The sequence below is a fragment of the Genypterus blacodes genome, unplaced genomic scaffold, assembly GCF_046128005.1.
Source record: "Genypterus blacodes isolate CSIRO-AG114 ecotype Tasmania unplaced genomic scaffold, CSIRO-AGI_Gbla_v1 ptg000133l_1, whole genome shotgun sequence".
Lineage (NCBI taxonomy): Eukaryota > Metazoa > Chordata > Actinopteri > Ophidiiformes > Ophidiidae > Genypterus > Genypterus blacodes.
Window position 1 is genome coordinate 4,864,732 of NW_027466935.1, and position 16,142 is coordinate 4,880,873.

At 43.4% G+C, this 16,142-nt stretch overlaps 1 protein-coding gene across 1 annotated transcript in view; it reads right to left on the reverse strand.

Moving 5' to 3' along the window:
• Window positions 1-1,070: 1,070 nt before the first annotated feature.
• Window positions 1,071-16,142, reverse strand: part of LOC143010992 (netrin receptor UNC5D-like) — a 59,316-nt gene continuing 44,244 nt past the window's right edge. Inside the window, exons 14-18 of the mRNA XM_076163635.1 lie at window positions 14,985-15,215; window positions 10,903-11,052; window positions 8,898-9,062; window positions 8,407-8,585; window positions 1,071-6,166 (exon numbers count right to left, since the gene is read on the reverse strand). Coding sequence (XP_076019750.1) covers window positions 5,968-6,166; window positions 8,407-8,585; window positions 8,898-9,062; window positions 10,903-11,052; window positions 14,985-15,215 — 924 coding nt within the window. The 3' untranslated portion in view covers window positions 1,071-5,967. The remainder of the gene's footprint in view (window positions 6,167-8,406; window positions 8,586-8,897; window positions 9,063-10,902; window positions 11,053-14,984; window positions 15,216-16,142) is intronic.

The window sequence follows — 16,142 nt, forward strand, 5'->3', positions numbered from 1 at the left end:
GCATGTTGACATTGTTTTTAATGTCTAATACAGGTCGTGAACAGATAAATGCTTACCTTAAATGTTATTGATCCTTAGATTAGGGTTTATATGTTGGGTGTAAGCTGGAAAATGATCTTTGACATATAACATGATTGATATTGTGTATTAAGGCTGCTGCCATTATGCTCACATGAGTCGTGCTTGGAGTTGTCAACATGTGCTTGGCTGATGGAAATGTTAAAGTGCGGGTAAAAGGGACACTTGAAATGCCTCATTAGATCAAATGGCAGCTGGTGAACACTTTTGTTACAATAACCCAAGTGCATATTGGGCTCCGGTGGGAAAAATACCCCGCCGCCCCCACACACACACTTCAGTCCCAACTCCCGTCGACACACACACAGGCCCGACGGTTCTACTCGTTCCCTCTTTTTGTTCAGTTAATGTCTGCTTTTGTTATTTTTGCACTTTCAGACACCCTTGTGAATCCATTAGAATAACTTAATTATGATAAACAATTGTTGTGTTTTACTTTGTCTAGTTTTGCACTATAGATGGAGTCTAAAGCCCTGTGGACCTCCAGCTCATGAAAAATAGAAAACGCTGCTCTCTTTCTCCTCGTTTCTGTGTCCCTCCCTTGCGTTGATGAAGTTCCTCACACATTTAAAGGGGCCATATTACACACACTCATTTCACAGAAGTCTATTTTGAAATCTTTGCACTGATTTTGGTGCGTTCAGTACATTTACATGCATATGAACACTTTGAACCAGGTCTGATGGAGGCAATAAGTTGAGTATTTCAAAGGCAAATGTATTTGTCCTTACTGCGATCAAACCGTAGCGCATGCACAGAGTCAGTATGATTACTGTGTTCTCTGGGTATGTATGATGTGTTTCCGAATCAGAGAATGATATGAATTTGAAATGAGGGGATGCAAATGTAATAACTTACTTGAGAACAGAGCCTGGCTCCACTCATCATGCTGCAATGATTGGCTACTTATAACGGCCAAAACGACTCAGAAAACACAGGAAATTTGAAGCTTTCACTGTATATTTATTTCAACACAATATAGCATATAGAATTTCAAAAATTTGCAAATCATTTGAAATAAAGGAGAGACAATAATGGCTTAAGGAAACATGAACAGGAATGAGAAACGTGGCTGTCTCACTATGTCACCTGCTGAACAGAAACATTCATATAGCACTTAATTCAAAAGCAGAGTACAGAGAATGTGTTGAAATGCTGTGAAAACGTAGAAGAATCAGTCTAGAATTAAAGAATTAGTAGAATTGAACACTTTCACGACTCAAGCCATATGTGAGTTACAATTTTTAAAAGGCGAATTACCAAAAAGAAAAAGCACAACTGTAGAAAAAGAATAAATTAAAATATCACATGAACACATATGTCACATGTTTGCCAAACTGATACACTTTTGTTGTGGTTTTCTACTTTCGAAAAAGCAATGCATATCTTAAGATAACTGGCATTACGTCACACATGAGCTGACATAGTAGCACTAGGCTGGATTTTCAAAGGACACAGAAAACGGCTTTAAAAGTTGGACACAACCTCGCGCGCACACTTAACACACTCACACTCACTGAGTTATTGAGCTTTTGAAAAGGACACAGAGACGGACACAGTGAGCATCCTTAAGTTTACAGACGGTCAGATCTTTTTTTTTTTAAGTCCGTTTCATTAAGTAAGTTTTCCTGGCATCAGAGACAACAGGTTTAAATGCTTCAGTATTCTTAGGAAACACCTCTGTGAAGTATAGAGCAGGTTCTACACTGGGCACCGGGCAGGGGAATGAACCATCACAGCTTGCATATACAGTAGCTTACACTTTCTTATGTATGGAACTTTGTGCACTTAAAAAGTTACTTTAAGCATTCTGGTCAGGTTCTCAGGTGACACCAAAACTACTTGGAGAGGCACAATTTCTTCATGAATATAGCTAGAAAATTGTGTCTGTGTGTGTGTGTGTGAGAGAGAGAGAGAGAGAGAATGAGAAAGAGAGAGAGAGAGAGCCTGGGGGACATAATTCTCATCTTGGAAAATTGTAAGTACATATTTCTGAAATTCAACAAAAATGAGTTTTGATTAAAGGCGCAAAGCTTAATTTATTTCCATTCTTCGCGAGGTTATAAGTGGACACCTTGGAAAACAGAAAATATATTTGGGATTAGATTTGGCAGCATAAGCCCTCCCTGTCCAAATCATGCGCCAACAAAGTCGATTTCAAGTCAAGCCTCAGGGCCCCAGTGCCCCAAAAAAAACAGGTTTCCAAAAACAAAATCTTATCCAAAGTAACCTTCACTCCAACCTGTCCGCTAAACCTCCAAAATCTGGATTTTGTCGCTGTCCCATCAGATCTGCATAGCAAAATATGACTCCTTCCTCTGGTCCCTGCACCTTAAAATGAGCCGAATTTGACATTAAGGAATGCAGTGTGATGTCGATGGTATTTCCCTTTGCGGTGCAGATTCTTTAAGAGTAATATCTTCATCAATTATCTCCTCCTGTGGTGTGAAAAGTTGGCAAATGTCCTTAGCGTCACTGTGGAGTTCTTCACCTGCAAGCGATAATGAGGCCGTTAATCAAGCCACCAGCCTTCCATCCACTTAGCAGATTTGGATTCTTTGCTTCTATAAAAAGTCATTTCAGGTCATGTGCGGTCATACGCAGATAAACCTCCAGATTGGTTGAGAAAACATTCCATGTGCCGTCTTGTCCTCCTCATTGGATCCTCTTGGCTGTTCTCTCTGTTATTCCACGTGTTGTTTTCTAAAAGGTCTGCGAGGAATGGAGTGTTCTATCCCATCTCTTATGATCCAAACTCATCTGTCTGCTTCTATCCCCAAGGTGAGACGACTCTTGTTGATACAATACAAAAGTTCTCAAGAGATGTGTCACAACAGAGCTTTGCGAAGGATGCGGGTCACATCCTGAAGAGGGGGTTGGCCGTGTCGTGGAGTTCAGGTCAAGAGGTCGCCTTGAAACGCTCATACATGAAATGAAAATTTTTCTTTTGTACTTCTAGCCAGACGGTGGTAATAGCAGACGAAATGACACAATTCAGCTTTTAATGCCTAATATACAGCACATGGTCGTTGTCCATGGCCTGTCCTTTCACCGTCTTTCACAGTGAGGTATATTGGGGCATAAGATCTCTGACCCATGATCGTTATTGGGCACCGTGTTCCTCCCACTCCCTGTCCGGCCTGACGGAAAAATCCAGGATGTAATGAGGCGTGATTGTGCTTCGGAATTCCGTGTCTTTACTTTGAGAGAATCAGGATAAAACTTCCACGTTATTTTGTCGAATTATAGTTCAGGAAAGATCTTGTTCCTCTTCTTTGATAGCAGATGAGGGAATCTGATTCTAGCACGAAGGAACAGATTAGTCAGATTATTTGGTATGGGGTTGCCTATCGAGCATTTGAACCCTAAACTGTCACTTTTCATACTTAATTTGACCGTAGGAGTAGAATAAAGGGGTTCATCTTAGCGCTTCTCCTCCTGCAGTTGAGATAATAATCTCAGATGAGCTATCTTGAGGTTGTCTCTCCCTCAACATCGACTTGGTAACCAACGAGTGCTTGCATAGTCACAAAAATTGTATCTCTTAATCCTAAATGACTTATATTTAAGTATCCAATCCATGCCCGGTCCTCTGTAAGTGCATCTGACTCAGCCTCCTCTGGATTCTGGAGTTGTCTCTATGGGTTCCTCCACATCAATTGCATTCCCTTTACAGTCATCTCACAGCAGAGGTCAGGTGTTGTCCCTTTTGATCTACACAGAAAGATGAAGGCTTATTGACAGCTCAGAGCTCTCCATCATGTGACATTAACGGCAATGGGAATTTCAGCTCGACTCTCAACTCATGAATGAAATGGAACCATCACTTTTGGCTGGACATCTACACGAATTACATACCAAACTTGCATATGTGCCCCTTTAAAGGACTCTTGATCACTTAAATAGCAGAGGACAGCAGTGTGTTGTGGCGGCTCCGAGATGAGTAAACACTTTCACCACAAGTAAGCCCAAACAGAGACATTTCACTGTTCCAAAACGTCCCAGCACGGATTAGACAGACTGCACGGGATATCCAGAGATTTCCTTTTCGTGTGTGAACTTCTAAAATGTTAATTCCTTGACACTTAAGTCACAAAATCTCTATGACCACGATGGAGTAATTACACACTCATCTCTAGGTTCTGTTTTGGTGCCCTGCGACACAATTCAGCACCCACTGACCTGCTGGATGTGGATCTGACCTGCTGCCATGTCTGGGTCTCTGTTTCATCTCTTTGCTAAAATACAACGTATAGAAGATTCATTGAAGCCGAATTCTCCGTCACACACGCGCGAGACGTTTGGCACTTCCGATTTCAAATTAAGTAGATGAAATGAGAGAGCCAACACAGGGTTGAACACAGAGTCACTTTATTCAGTTTAGGAGCAACTTAATGCAGAGCTCTTGCTGATCACGACAAATCTGCAGGGGAGGTGGAATTGTGGTGGGGTGGGGGGGGGAGAAAGAATAGATAAAGACGGAGCGTATCAACGTATCCGCTCCGACTCCTCGTGATGCAAAATAGTCAGCTCCAATCAGGCTCCGGCTCCTCTGCAGGAAAAATAACACAACTATATTCAAAAATCCACTTAACTCCAGTCCCACAGGGTCCAGGAAATCCACACCACTAAGACCAGTGCCAACAATTTCACAATGTATGGAATGTTCCCCGCTGTCTGGCATGAAGCTGCTTATTGCACAGAAAACGACGACTGCAGTATGGATATGTTGAGAGCGCGCGCATGCTGCGAGACTGCAACTCTTACATCTCCCCAAAGAAGAAGACGAAGAAGAAGAAGAAGAAGAAGAAGTCAATCGATAAGAGTTTAGTGTTTGAGGCTCACCTCTGGCTGCATTTCCCTCATCCAGCACAGATAATTCCCCTAAATGATCATCCTCTGCAGCCGGTGCTCTCAATATAGGTTTCACCTTGTGAGGGGTAGGTGGGGGTGGAAATGTTGCTCGAGCCCAACCGGTGCCTTAGGGGTGCCACAAAGTGCATTTGTGAGTCTGCATACGTGTGTTATCACTTTTCCCGGGTAACCCTGTAAAAGCTTTGAGAGAGTTGTATCACTTAGACAATCTTTTCCTTTAATTAGCTCCCGAAGTTTCTTTTTTCTCTAAGCACTTCAGCGTCGGCAAATTAAATTTAGTGCTAATCAGTGTTGAGAATCGCTGTCAGTGTCTCTGATCTGATTAGTATGGACGCGCTGACTCTTACGACAAATAGGAATATTCCTCGTGTTTCTTTTCGTGTCTGACACAGCGCTAACTTTAAGAGACGGCAAAGGAAGAAAAAAAAGAAAGAAGAAGAAGCAGCATAGGGGGATAAATAGAAAATGAATGACAACATGGTGACATTACACGAAGCAATTTGACAGCCCGGAGGATTGTTGGGGGGAGGAGGAGAGGGAGGGCTAGTATCTGCCATACTCTATCCTGGGAAGGTCACAAGATTCACCTGTTTGCAGTTTGAATGAAACACATCGCATCCTTTCATATCCAAAACCCCTCAGCTGTCTTACAGGTTACGGACTTGCTCTTTTGGTAAAATGTCAAGAGTTGATATTTCTCAATCAAAGATGAGTTCCCAAGATGTTTTGGTGGTGCCACTCTGCTCAACGTGACCAAACAACAACATGAATAGAGGTTTGTAGTCCATCTCGTCTTTCCTCTCCTCTCTCTTCAACGTCTTTCCCTCGTTCCCTTCTGTCTGTATGTGCCGTTCGGTTTCTCTGAGGTGTCCCCTTTTTTTTAAGTAATAGTCCAAACACTGATCCTCCCTGCTGTCGTCTTTGAGTCGCCGCCTCCTTACCTGATCATTAGTGTTCATGCAATAAAGGTTCATTATGATTTGATTCCCGTGTTCGATCTTCCTCAGACGTACCCTACCCAAGTCTAGTGAATTCCGAGTCCTGTTCATCTTTGCTGCATCCGAGAGTGGCCGTTTTGGAGGACTGAACCTTGCCGATCTCCTCTAGGGCGCTAGCCAGAGAATCCAGGTCCCCCGAATCCTGGTGCTGGGCCTCCCACAGACTCAGGATCACCGATGATGGACTCTCCTGACCCGCGAAGTAGCACAGGTTCCTACAGGGGTAACGAAAACAGATGATACTTTTAGAGGAGAGTGAGATGGCAAGAGGTAAAATGAGCGCGCAAGAGACTCCTCATAGAGAGAACAGATTGCTTTGCACTAATTATATTAGCAAGGGAAAGATGGCATAGATCCACTCTGGGAAGTAATTATATCAAGTGGGTTGTAGTGGAATATATAATTACACCATAGAAAATGTGGCAGCTCTTCTAAAATTAAAGTGAGAATGTTTTGCAATACAAAAACAAATATTACTGCGAGCAATTTTTGTTGTTTCGATGTCAGAATGCTGGAATCTGTCCGTACAGCAGTGACCCGTTTCCTCCTCATCTGCTGCTACAGTCCCTGTCCAACAGAGTGCACTGTTTGATTAAGATGAAACCCTGCGGTTGCCGCTACATTTACCCCCCCATCTCTCCCTTCCCCTCTTTCCCAACTTGACGTGACGGCCTTCCCACACATCCAGAGTCATAATTGCGAAAATTCTCTTAACAAGGTAGAAACATTCTCATTACATGCCCCTTGGTGGGCTCGGGGGGGAGGCATAAGAAATCTCTGAAACACCCCTTACTTCCTCCCAGTATCAGAAATTCTATTTGCACCTTCTGGAAAATGACTCATTGATGTAGAATTCCTCCAACACACAATTTCTATCAGAATGTCTTGGATAACTCCTGCCTTCTCTTTGTTTTTCAGACTAACTTGCAAAAAAAAACAAAAAGGAGAAGAGATATTCACTTTCTCTCCCTTCGCTCTCCCTCAGGGGCTTCACAAAGCCAACAGCATAGATCTAAGAACCTTCGTGGCTCTAAGCACTTGATTATTGACTTGCTTTGCAGCACAAACAGAGATCACCCATCACCAAACAAGTAAAATCTCCCCGGCAGCCTGAGCAAATAATGACCGGTAGGACCTCTGAAGAGTTCTAGCAGGAGAGTTGGGGAATGAAGCTCATGTGGAGATGCTGTTAATGAGCGCTGCTAACATGAACCGCCTTCTGCATGCCAGAGGGTGGGCCGTCAGGGGTGTGAGACCTTCCTTCGTATTCCTGCAGAACGAGGACGCCTTTTTCTCCGGTTAGTCTGAATATGCTAAAGCTGGCTCGTGCCCCTCTCTCTCTCTCTCTCTCTCTCTCTCTCTCTCTCTCTCCCTCTCTCTGTTGGTCTGCGCGTGTGTTTGTAGATCTATAATGGAATCAGCACTGTGGTGTGTTACTGAGGGCTGGCTGCTGATGGAAGATAAGGCCTGACACAGTGCCTAAATCCCAGATTAAATATACTATTCAAAGAGGGAACAGCATTTACGTAGTGGCCAGACCAGGATATACGTTTCAAAAAAACAACATTTTCACTGCCTATGTGTTGTTCCATGAATCCTTTACTGAACAAAACACAACAGGGGAAACACAACACCTGCAGACTTACATAAGTAAAGCTGACATTCCTTAAATGTTATATTATCTGAATGGCAGATGACAACCTGCAAACTGCAAGTGCATTTTTATAATTTACCCTTGTGGGAGACGTATTTTAGACACCCAGCACTCCCCATCTGATTGCAAGTCTAACATTGGGTGCGCCCCATTTGGCTGTGTATACAAAGCGACAAGGGCATAGCAAAATGTATAAATAGGCTTCTTAAAGGAACACACTTTCATTGAATCTCAGTTTGATTTACTACCCTAAAATGCTGCACCATAAAAATCCTCCACTAGATAGGTTTGACAGATCTTGGCTTGTAAACAATCTTGACGCTTTTGCCAAGTCTGTAAAAAGCAAACAAGGCCTCAGCAAAGGTGAAGGGTTTTAAGGCAGTTTTTCAGTGTCTGCTTGCAGAGCTTAGGGCTGGGTCAGGAACTCATCATGTGTGGGCCTGTAAAGCCCTTCCAGACATTGTATGAGATACTGCGCTATTCTAATAGACTCCACTGGACTGGTATGTGAAGGAATCAATCACAACAACACACACGACAACCTGTCCAAAACATTTAGAGTGGAATATCCTTTAATTTGTCTTTTTCCCCTGGAACTACTTTCATCTTTTTCGGATAGTTTCAGCTCAGGAATCGAGAAGGTCACATATTTTCATTCGACTCACAAAAGAAATTCAATTTGAAGTGTGGCAGAAGTACGCAGTATTCAAAGTGATTTTCAGGGTTAACAGCAGCAGCGGCAGATGAAAGAATGACAGAACCATTGTCCGGCCGTTTGTGATGAAGCGCGTTAGCTCCTACCTGTCTATGTGGAGCTTTTGAGCCAAAAGCTGCCAGTCCTTCCCCTTGGCGTTCGCCGTGTCAAAGGTGGCGCTGATCCTCTGACGTATGGACAGGGGGATTTTAAAGGCCCTTGACCCTGTCTGAGAGGTGATGGTACAGTCTGATTGGGTGAAAAAGGGAACCACTCCCTTTTCATTCTGGCAGGGAGAGAGAGAGGGAGAGAGAGAGAGAGACATGGAGTTTGGTGTGATCATGAAACTCAAAAATCTTTTGTTACAGCACCTCAGTCTGAAAACAAGGTCACGATGACAAGTTTGTCTTTCAAGCGTCTTCACTTTGACTCATCAAGACACTTTGCCGTCTATATATTTGAAACTCCGTGAGAGGCTCATTAAGCAAGCCCTTAAATCAAATCAGGAGTTATTCGGTGTCATAAAAGAACCTATTAACAAGCTGGAGACGTGCCCGCCCACACACACACACACACACTCTCATAATTCTTCTCCCACCTCCACCACAGACGTGTAGACCTGGAGAATCTGCTCCTCGCCTTTGACCTGGCGTACGCTGATCTTGCAGGAGAGCTGAGACGTGGAGTGGCTGTACCGCTCCAGGGAGAAGGCACACTGCAGGGGATGCTGGTTACTGGCCCACACCTGAGAAAAGGCGAACTCCTGCGGCGCAACGGAGGGACAGAGCGGTCAGAGGGGAAGGATGAAAGGAAAAGAGGGGAGAGAGACAGACAAACTCATCACATCCTGGTTGGAGGCACCTTCCCTTTCCACCCACTTTGCTGTTTACGTGATAAATCAAAACTGAATGAGTAGCTTCTTTAGCCAATCAATGACGGCACCTAATTAAATAGTTTAGGCATCGGAAAGAAAACCAGCAGTGGGACTTGAATGCACCGTATTCCCTTTACTAGTTGAAAACACCGGAAGAAGTATTAAATTACACATTATAAGTTACCTCCTGATTTCGCAACCGACGACAATTATGCAAAGCTTCCTTGAGTTCAGTCGGGTCAATACATGCTGTGTTATAGACCTAAGCTCACATTACAATGAAAGGTAGGACTGTAACTAATGATTCTTCTCTTTTTATGAATAATGTATTCATACTTTGATTAATAGTGCAGTGTATAAAATGTCACCATGAATCAAAGTTCATAGATGTTCTTATATTACTCATTTGGCCTGAGATGTATTGAAAAAACAAAGATTTTCCATTTACAGAGGTAGGAAAGAAGGACAAACTACTCCAATTCTCCAGTTTGAAAGGCTGGAATGATCAAATTATGGACATTTTTGCGTAATAAATGACTACAGCATTGCTCATTAAAAAGCTGTTAATTTGTTTGTCAACTAATCAATCATTTGTCGCCAATATGGAAACTCAAAAGTTGAGATGAAGAAGTACAACTTTTAGGTGTCACAAGCCAATTAAATCCTTGTTGTGAGATCTCCGGTGTGAGAAACATAATGCATTTGAAACGCCGCATTCCTCCTAAGATTGCATATCGCATCACGTCTTACATGTTGAAATCAATCCAGGCAGTTCGGGACCTCTGGGTTTGAATTACTGTTCACAATTCTTCCAGCGTCAACCTCACATTTCTGGCACTTTAACAATGCTCCGACTCAAACTCCCTCTCTCTGTTAGATAACTGCAATTAGAACAACTGGAACGGCAACACCATCATTTACTCCTTTCAATCCAAAACTTTGAGCTTAAAAAAACAAACCAAACCCAACAGTAAAAGTGCTTTTGAGTGAATAGAATTTGAAAGGTCCCATTTTGAATTCCATGGCTAACTACTGTGTGACCCAGACAGTGGGAGTCATGGCAGTGAGAACAGGTATAACACACTGTTTTATGGATGAATCATGCACTCTTCAGATCCATCAGACAGGAGGGTGGCTACTTGTAAAAGCCTCCTTCAGACCAGAGTGGTGCCTGAATGAGCGCCCACAGTCATCTTCCCTGTAGAACCTCCAGATGGGGAATCTGTCCAAGAAAACCTTGGTATGCTGGCTGTAGGACGGGAGGCTAATTGTGCTAATAGGATGTCACTGGACAGGATAAACATCACAGGACAGAACAGAGCATGCACCATGTAGACCCCTGGGTAGATAACTACAATGTGTGTGTGTGTGTGTGTGTGTGTGTGTGTGTGTGTGTGTGTGTGTGTGTTTGGGTGTGCCTGGCGGTCATAATTAATTTTGAAAGGTCGTGTGTGTGTGTGGGTGTGGGTGTAAGAGATAGACAGCTTTGTTGAGCTCCCGCTGCGCCCTCGCTGCTGTCCTTCAGCTTTGATGTGACCATGTAAGAAAGGGGGAAACGGGCAGAGGAGAGCGCTTTAATGGAACAGAGGAAGCTGAGAAGATGAAGAAGCATGGCTTCTCTCTGATAACACACAGCCTGGTTCAAATCGGAACCGTGCAGCACATTTAAACCGGCTTTCTGCTTTACATTTCTTTATAGTAAGTGATACACAGACACACTGACGCTTACCTGGCAGGTGGTGAAAGGCTTGATGCTCCAGAGTAACTGAGGGACATCCTGGATGGACACCTGGAGGCTTAGAGAGTTCCCCCTGAACAGCATCATCTTCGGCTCCTCCAGAAGTTGACCCCTCCTGCTGCGCTCGCTCACTGCCACTTCCTGATAAGGGAAGGGACAGTGGGATAGGTTGGGTGTTGGGTAAAGTAGAAAGAAGCCGTAGATATCAGATACAGTCGGTAAAGTCTCTGCATGCTGAGCCAGTGCCAAAGTTTTTACGACAGTGTACAGGCTTTAATGTTGGCTGGAATGTCGCTGCTCATTGATAATCTACTGTAAATGTTTCCTCAATACTCAGCCAGAGAACACACACACAGAGGAGAATCAAAGGCGTGCTATGATACGATAAACAAGAACAGAACCAGCCTCACACCAACAAATATTCCCTCTGACCTGGAAAAAACTTTCATGGAATACTCCACAGATTTGTCTTAAACTTTGACTTCTGAATGAAAAATCTAAGCAAAAAATAAATAGGACCTAAAGCAGCTTTGTATAAGCAACTTTCCGGCAAAGTCGTGTCATTGTGCTGAGCGCAGTGAAACTTGAGGCTAAATCACAATCCAGCCCCTCCTCCTCCTCCTCCTCCTCCTCCGCCCTCGGCCCTGAGCCTGTTGCCTCCTTTTTGCACGTCTGCATCGAGGGTTCGCTTTGTTAATGCCAGACCAGCGAGGGAAGAGTGGAAGTGGACATCGAAGGCTCATTATGATAACAAGCCTCTAACTGGCAGCACAAATACAAAAAAAACCTTCTGCACTTCTTCTTAAATCCACTTTACTTTTACTTGTTACCAGTAAAGGCACATATGAATTACAATACATTACAATGCTTGTATAGTCTATGTCATATACTAATTAGGTTTGGAGTTTGAGATTGGAGATGGCTGCTTCCTTCATCATCAAATTAGCCTTCTTGATGCAACTTAATGTACTTGACGCTGCATAGTAAAGTGGTAGCGTATAGAGAATAAAAGCAGTGATGTCGTCACTGAATCAGTCAATAGCAGGCCTCCGAACGCAATGCACCACAGATGGATCACAGCATTCATCAGGGTTGATTAATGCCTCCGAAAGTGACTCATCCCTCCGCGGCTGTTTCTGCACAATACTGACTTGCGGTGTAAACATGCATGCGGTTTAAACGAATAAAATGACAATCATAGAGTGCAGCCTCTCAAAATCTGTGAGTTAAAGGGTATTTCCACTGAGTAAATGTTGCAGTAAGACATCCCTGAATAATAAATGTGGACAAAATTTCCTATATCAATGTTTAATTCCACTTATGGTAAAAGTCGTGTTTCCTTCAAGTGGGTATTTACTTCAAGGAGACCATCTTTGCTGACACTTTGCCAATAAACTTGATTTTATGGAGCTTTAACTCCAGTGTGCGGGTACATCTCTTTTTTTATATCATACTTTTCCCAAAAATGTGTTTTCTTAGTTGGAAAGTGGATTATCTCCGCCTCCGTCAGCACAACGCGGCCATCTGTCAACCAGGATATGACTCCGTAAAAGTCTCGTAAATAATTTAGGAGCTGAGACCAGGTCTTAACATTTAGGAATGCATATAAGTTTATATTTACGCCGTTTATTAGTTAGTAAAAGTGAGCAAAACCTAACGATTCTCAGAATGTTGATGCACTTTAGTTCAGATCTGAAATTAAGATGGATTTTTTCACATATTGGCTCTGTTAAGATGTCATTACAAACCCCTGAAAAACAAAATATATACACAAATAAACTCCAAAGTGACACCGTGGAGCAATTTTAACAAGCAATACTAAAAAGGTGATCACACTTTGAGAGAACTGATGTTTTGTACCTGCTATTATGTTTTAAGCACTGTGCCTGCCTCCACTGCCCCACCCGAAGCCTCCTTTCTATATCTGTGCTGTGAGGTCTTTAAACTCAAAACAGAAAAATCATCAAACTCACAGCTCCTTTTTTTTTGCTGCATGTTAATATGATTGCAAAGGGAAATGGAGGAAAATAGGTGCAAACAAGGAAAGTTAAGGTTGTTGGTGGTTTTATTTTGTTTTGCTTTGTTTGCTTCACCAAACAGAAAATATCCTGAGGGCTCATACCTCCACCAAGACCCCACAGTCTCATTTACCATCTTTACAGTGGTATTGTGGACTTCGTGTTCTTCTGGAGCTATATCCATAACTATCAGATATCAGATAATATCAAGAACAATATCTGGATCTGAGCTACATTGCACCTGTTGAAAGTCCATCATAGGATACACACACCTGATTTATATTACAATTTCTTTGGGGTGTTGGCAGACTGGTGCACTTTGCCCTCCAGACTCCAAATCACCTCCAATGTCTTGACCCTTAAAATGCTTAACAAGCAACTCTGGGGTCACTGCTGCTAACGAGGGCTGTCACAATGAACTGATTGGAATCGATTGGACAATATATCCAATCGATTGGGCGATTCAGCAATATGGCAAAAGGGTAAAAACACTATGGATGAACACCAGGGGCAGGATTTTGGATCAGAACCGAAAGAGGGTAGAATCTTATTGTTTTAACCGGCTCACAGAGACCCTAATCCTAAAAATGAGGCTGCAGATCAGCTCAACTGTTTGTCAAACTCACCGGCTCCACACAGACAAATCATAAACGGGGAGACATCCACACACATTACGGTCAATTTTGGAGGATCCGTGGAGAAGGACAATGTATTCGTGTGTGTATTAGATTAGTTGTATACATATGCGTGTTTGTTTGTGTGTGAGGCCTGTGTACACGGTGCTTTCCCTCTCAGTCACACAGCACACAGCGAGGGGAAATGCAAAGCATACAGGCTGTCTTGAAGCAGATCGATTCCTGGTTTGAGCTCACAGGGGAAATTAATTGTCGTATGAAGCACAAACAAAAGCCACCAAAAAAAGGACAAATGAACAAATAACCGCGTCTGACTGATGGAGAGGTGGACTGAATTGGCTTTTGGCACCAAATGCAATTTCTCTCCATTCACATGCAATTCTAGCCCCTTGAATGAAGCCTGTAGAGAAGTCAGTCCAGTGGGGACGGGGGGGGGGGGGGGGGGGGGGGGGCGCCACTACCAGCATGTCCTCATCAGAAGAGCTCTGCGTATCCTGGCTATTTTGTATTTTTGATTTACGATAGACAAAAAAATGCATTTTGAGCTGCAGAAGCCACAAAGCCACCGCCATAAGCAGAAGGTCAAACATACTGCAGGTCACTAAAAAAGCATCCCATTTCAGAAGGTCTCTCATTCGGATGTTTTCAAATAATCGCATGCAAAGCAAAGCCGGAGCATGTTTAATTAACAGAAAGCAAATTTAATTGACGAAAAAAGAGTAGGGACGCAACCTTGGAGCATCAGTGTCTTTGTAATTAAAAGTCCTGCTTTGTCTGCTCGTCATCAAACATCTCCCTGAGGCAATGCTACTGAACAGGCACATCTTGAGTGGAGCACAACAACGGGAACGTTTCCCAGCGAGCGACACAAACCGAAGAGCTGCAATCTAAATTTAGTCAATATTTATACATTATTTTAAAATTGAATTCAACTGATAATAAGCTCTTTGCTTAAAGAACACGTTGCACATTGACTGATCCCCGGCAATCGGAAGCATTTGGTTGCTGTTGTCGCTGCAAAAGGTGGCACAACTTGTTCACACAGGCGTAGTTGGTATGACATCATTAAAAAAACTTGTTGTCTTTGATCTCACACAGTTTACTAGGGGACACACACATACAAATTGAAGCAATCAGGATATTTTCACATCACTGCAGAAGGACAAAACAAGTAATTTGGAAAAACCTTTTTAAATGTCTGTTGTCAGATTTATGACCCAAACTAAACTGGCCAGTTGTTTTTTCAGACTTTTACAGAGATTTGTCACTTATCAGTAGCTATAAGATACGGTATTAAATAACACAAATGCAGTGTATGGTGGAGGTGAAGATTATGAGCTGCAGATGAAAACCTTGTAAGTTTCTTTATGCCATCAACCTGAATGAAAGAATCACCATCTTTCCTCCGCCTCCTACGTACCTGAAATGCGTGGGGTGTGTCGTCCACACAGTAGACCCTGAGGGTGAAGCCCAGAGAGTTGCTGGTGTCTGGACTCCCAAACACCGCCAGCCTCAGCCTCTTGGCAGCCTCTTGGCTCGCCGGCTCCCCCACCAGGGCGTAGCGGCCGGGATGCTCCAACAGAACGTGGCACCTCTGGGCCTCCAGCAGACAGTAGCAGGTTGTGCTCTCCTCGTCCACCGACATCACCTCCTTTAAATGGGGCAGAATGTTGGCAGAGGACAGATTTCGTTAGGGTGATTTTAGTGAATATTTTCTGTGTTTTGCATGTTGTTCGAGTGAATCACACAACCTTTTCAGCAAAGAGGCTTTTACTCGACGAGTGGTACTCACGCTTTGAGTCAAGTACCACCACAGAGAAAGCCAAACCAAAGCTCACAGACAACATGCATGTGCTTGTTTCCCAGAGGTTTCCATTGTTTCGAGTCTCTGCAGGTATTTCCTGAACAACCACCAGGGGGGGCTTCAAGTACAAATGGTGGTGCATGTGCCACAGCTTGAAAACCTCTGCACTATGTCAACAACTATCAGATGAAAAGCTGGCAATCCTGTGCTCCTACTGGATGCCGAGGGAACTGTCACTGTGATAATCATTATTTCAAACAGGATTGGGTATTTATGTTTCCATGTAGTTGCTCACCATGTTAAAATCCAGCATTTAAACTTTACAACTGTGACTGAGGTAGTAAAACACTTCACAGACTACGTGTATCGTTCTGCGATCGTTCTCTTAAACAAAGCTTCCGATACAATCTGGAAGAGCTTTAAGTTGAATGAGAGCCAGATTGCAATAACGTGACATCTCACCAAACAGATGGGAATACAGTAACAATGACAAAGGGATTGGTCGAGGGCAAGTTGTATCCAATTGCCCCTGATCTTGAGCTCACTTCTTCATAAATCACCCTTTGAAACATAACTGTGACCCCCACGGCCGTTTTTGCATACGGCCTAGGTAAGGCATAGAAAGCAATGTGGTAATTTAGTGGCCCACAGCTTCCTACAGCTGGCCCATTAGCACTGCAGCAGACATGAAGGATCTCTATTACATAGCTCATCCCCGCCAGGCAGCCGGGGAGAAATGATGGAGTCAAACTTCAGCGGGAGAAAAGTGCAGAC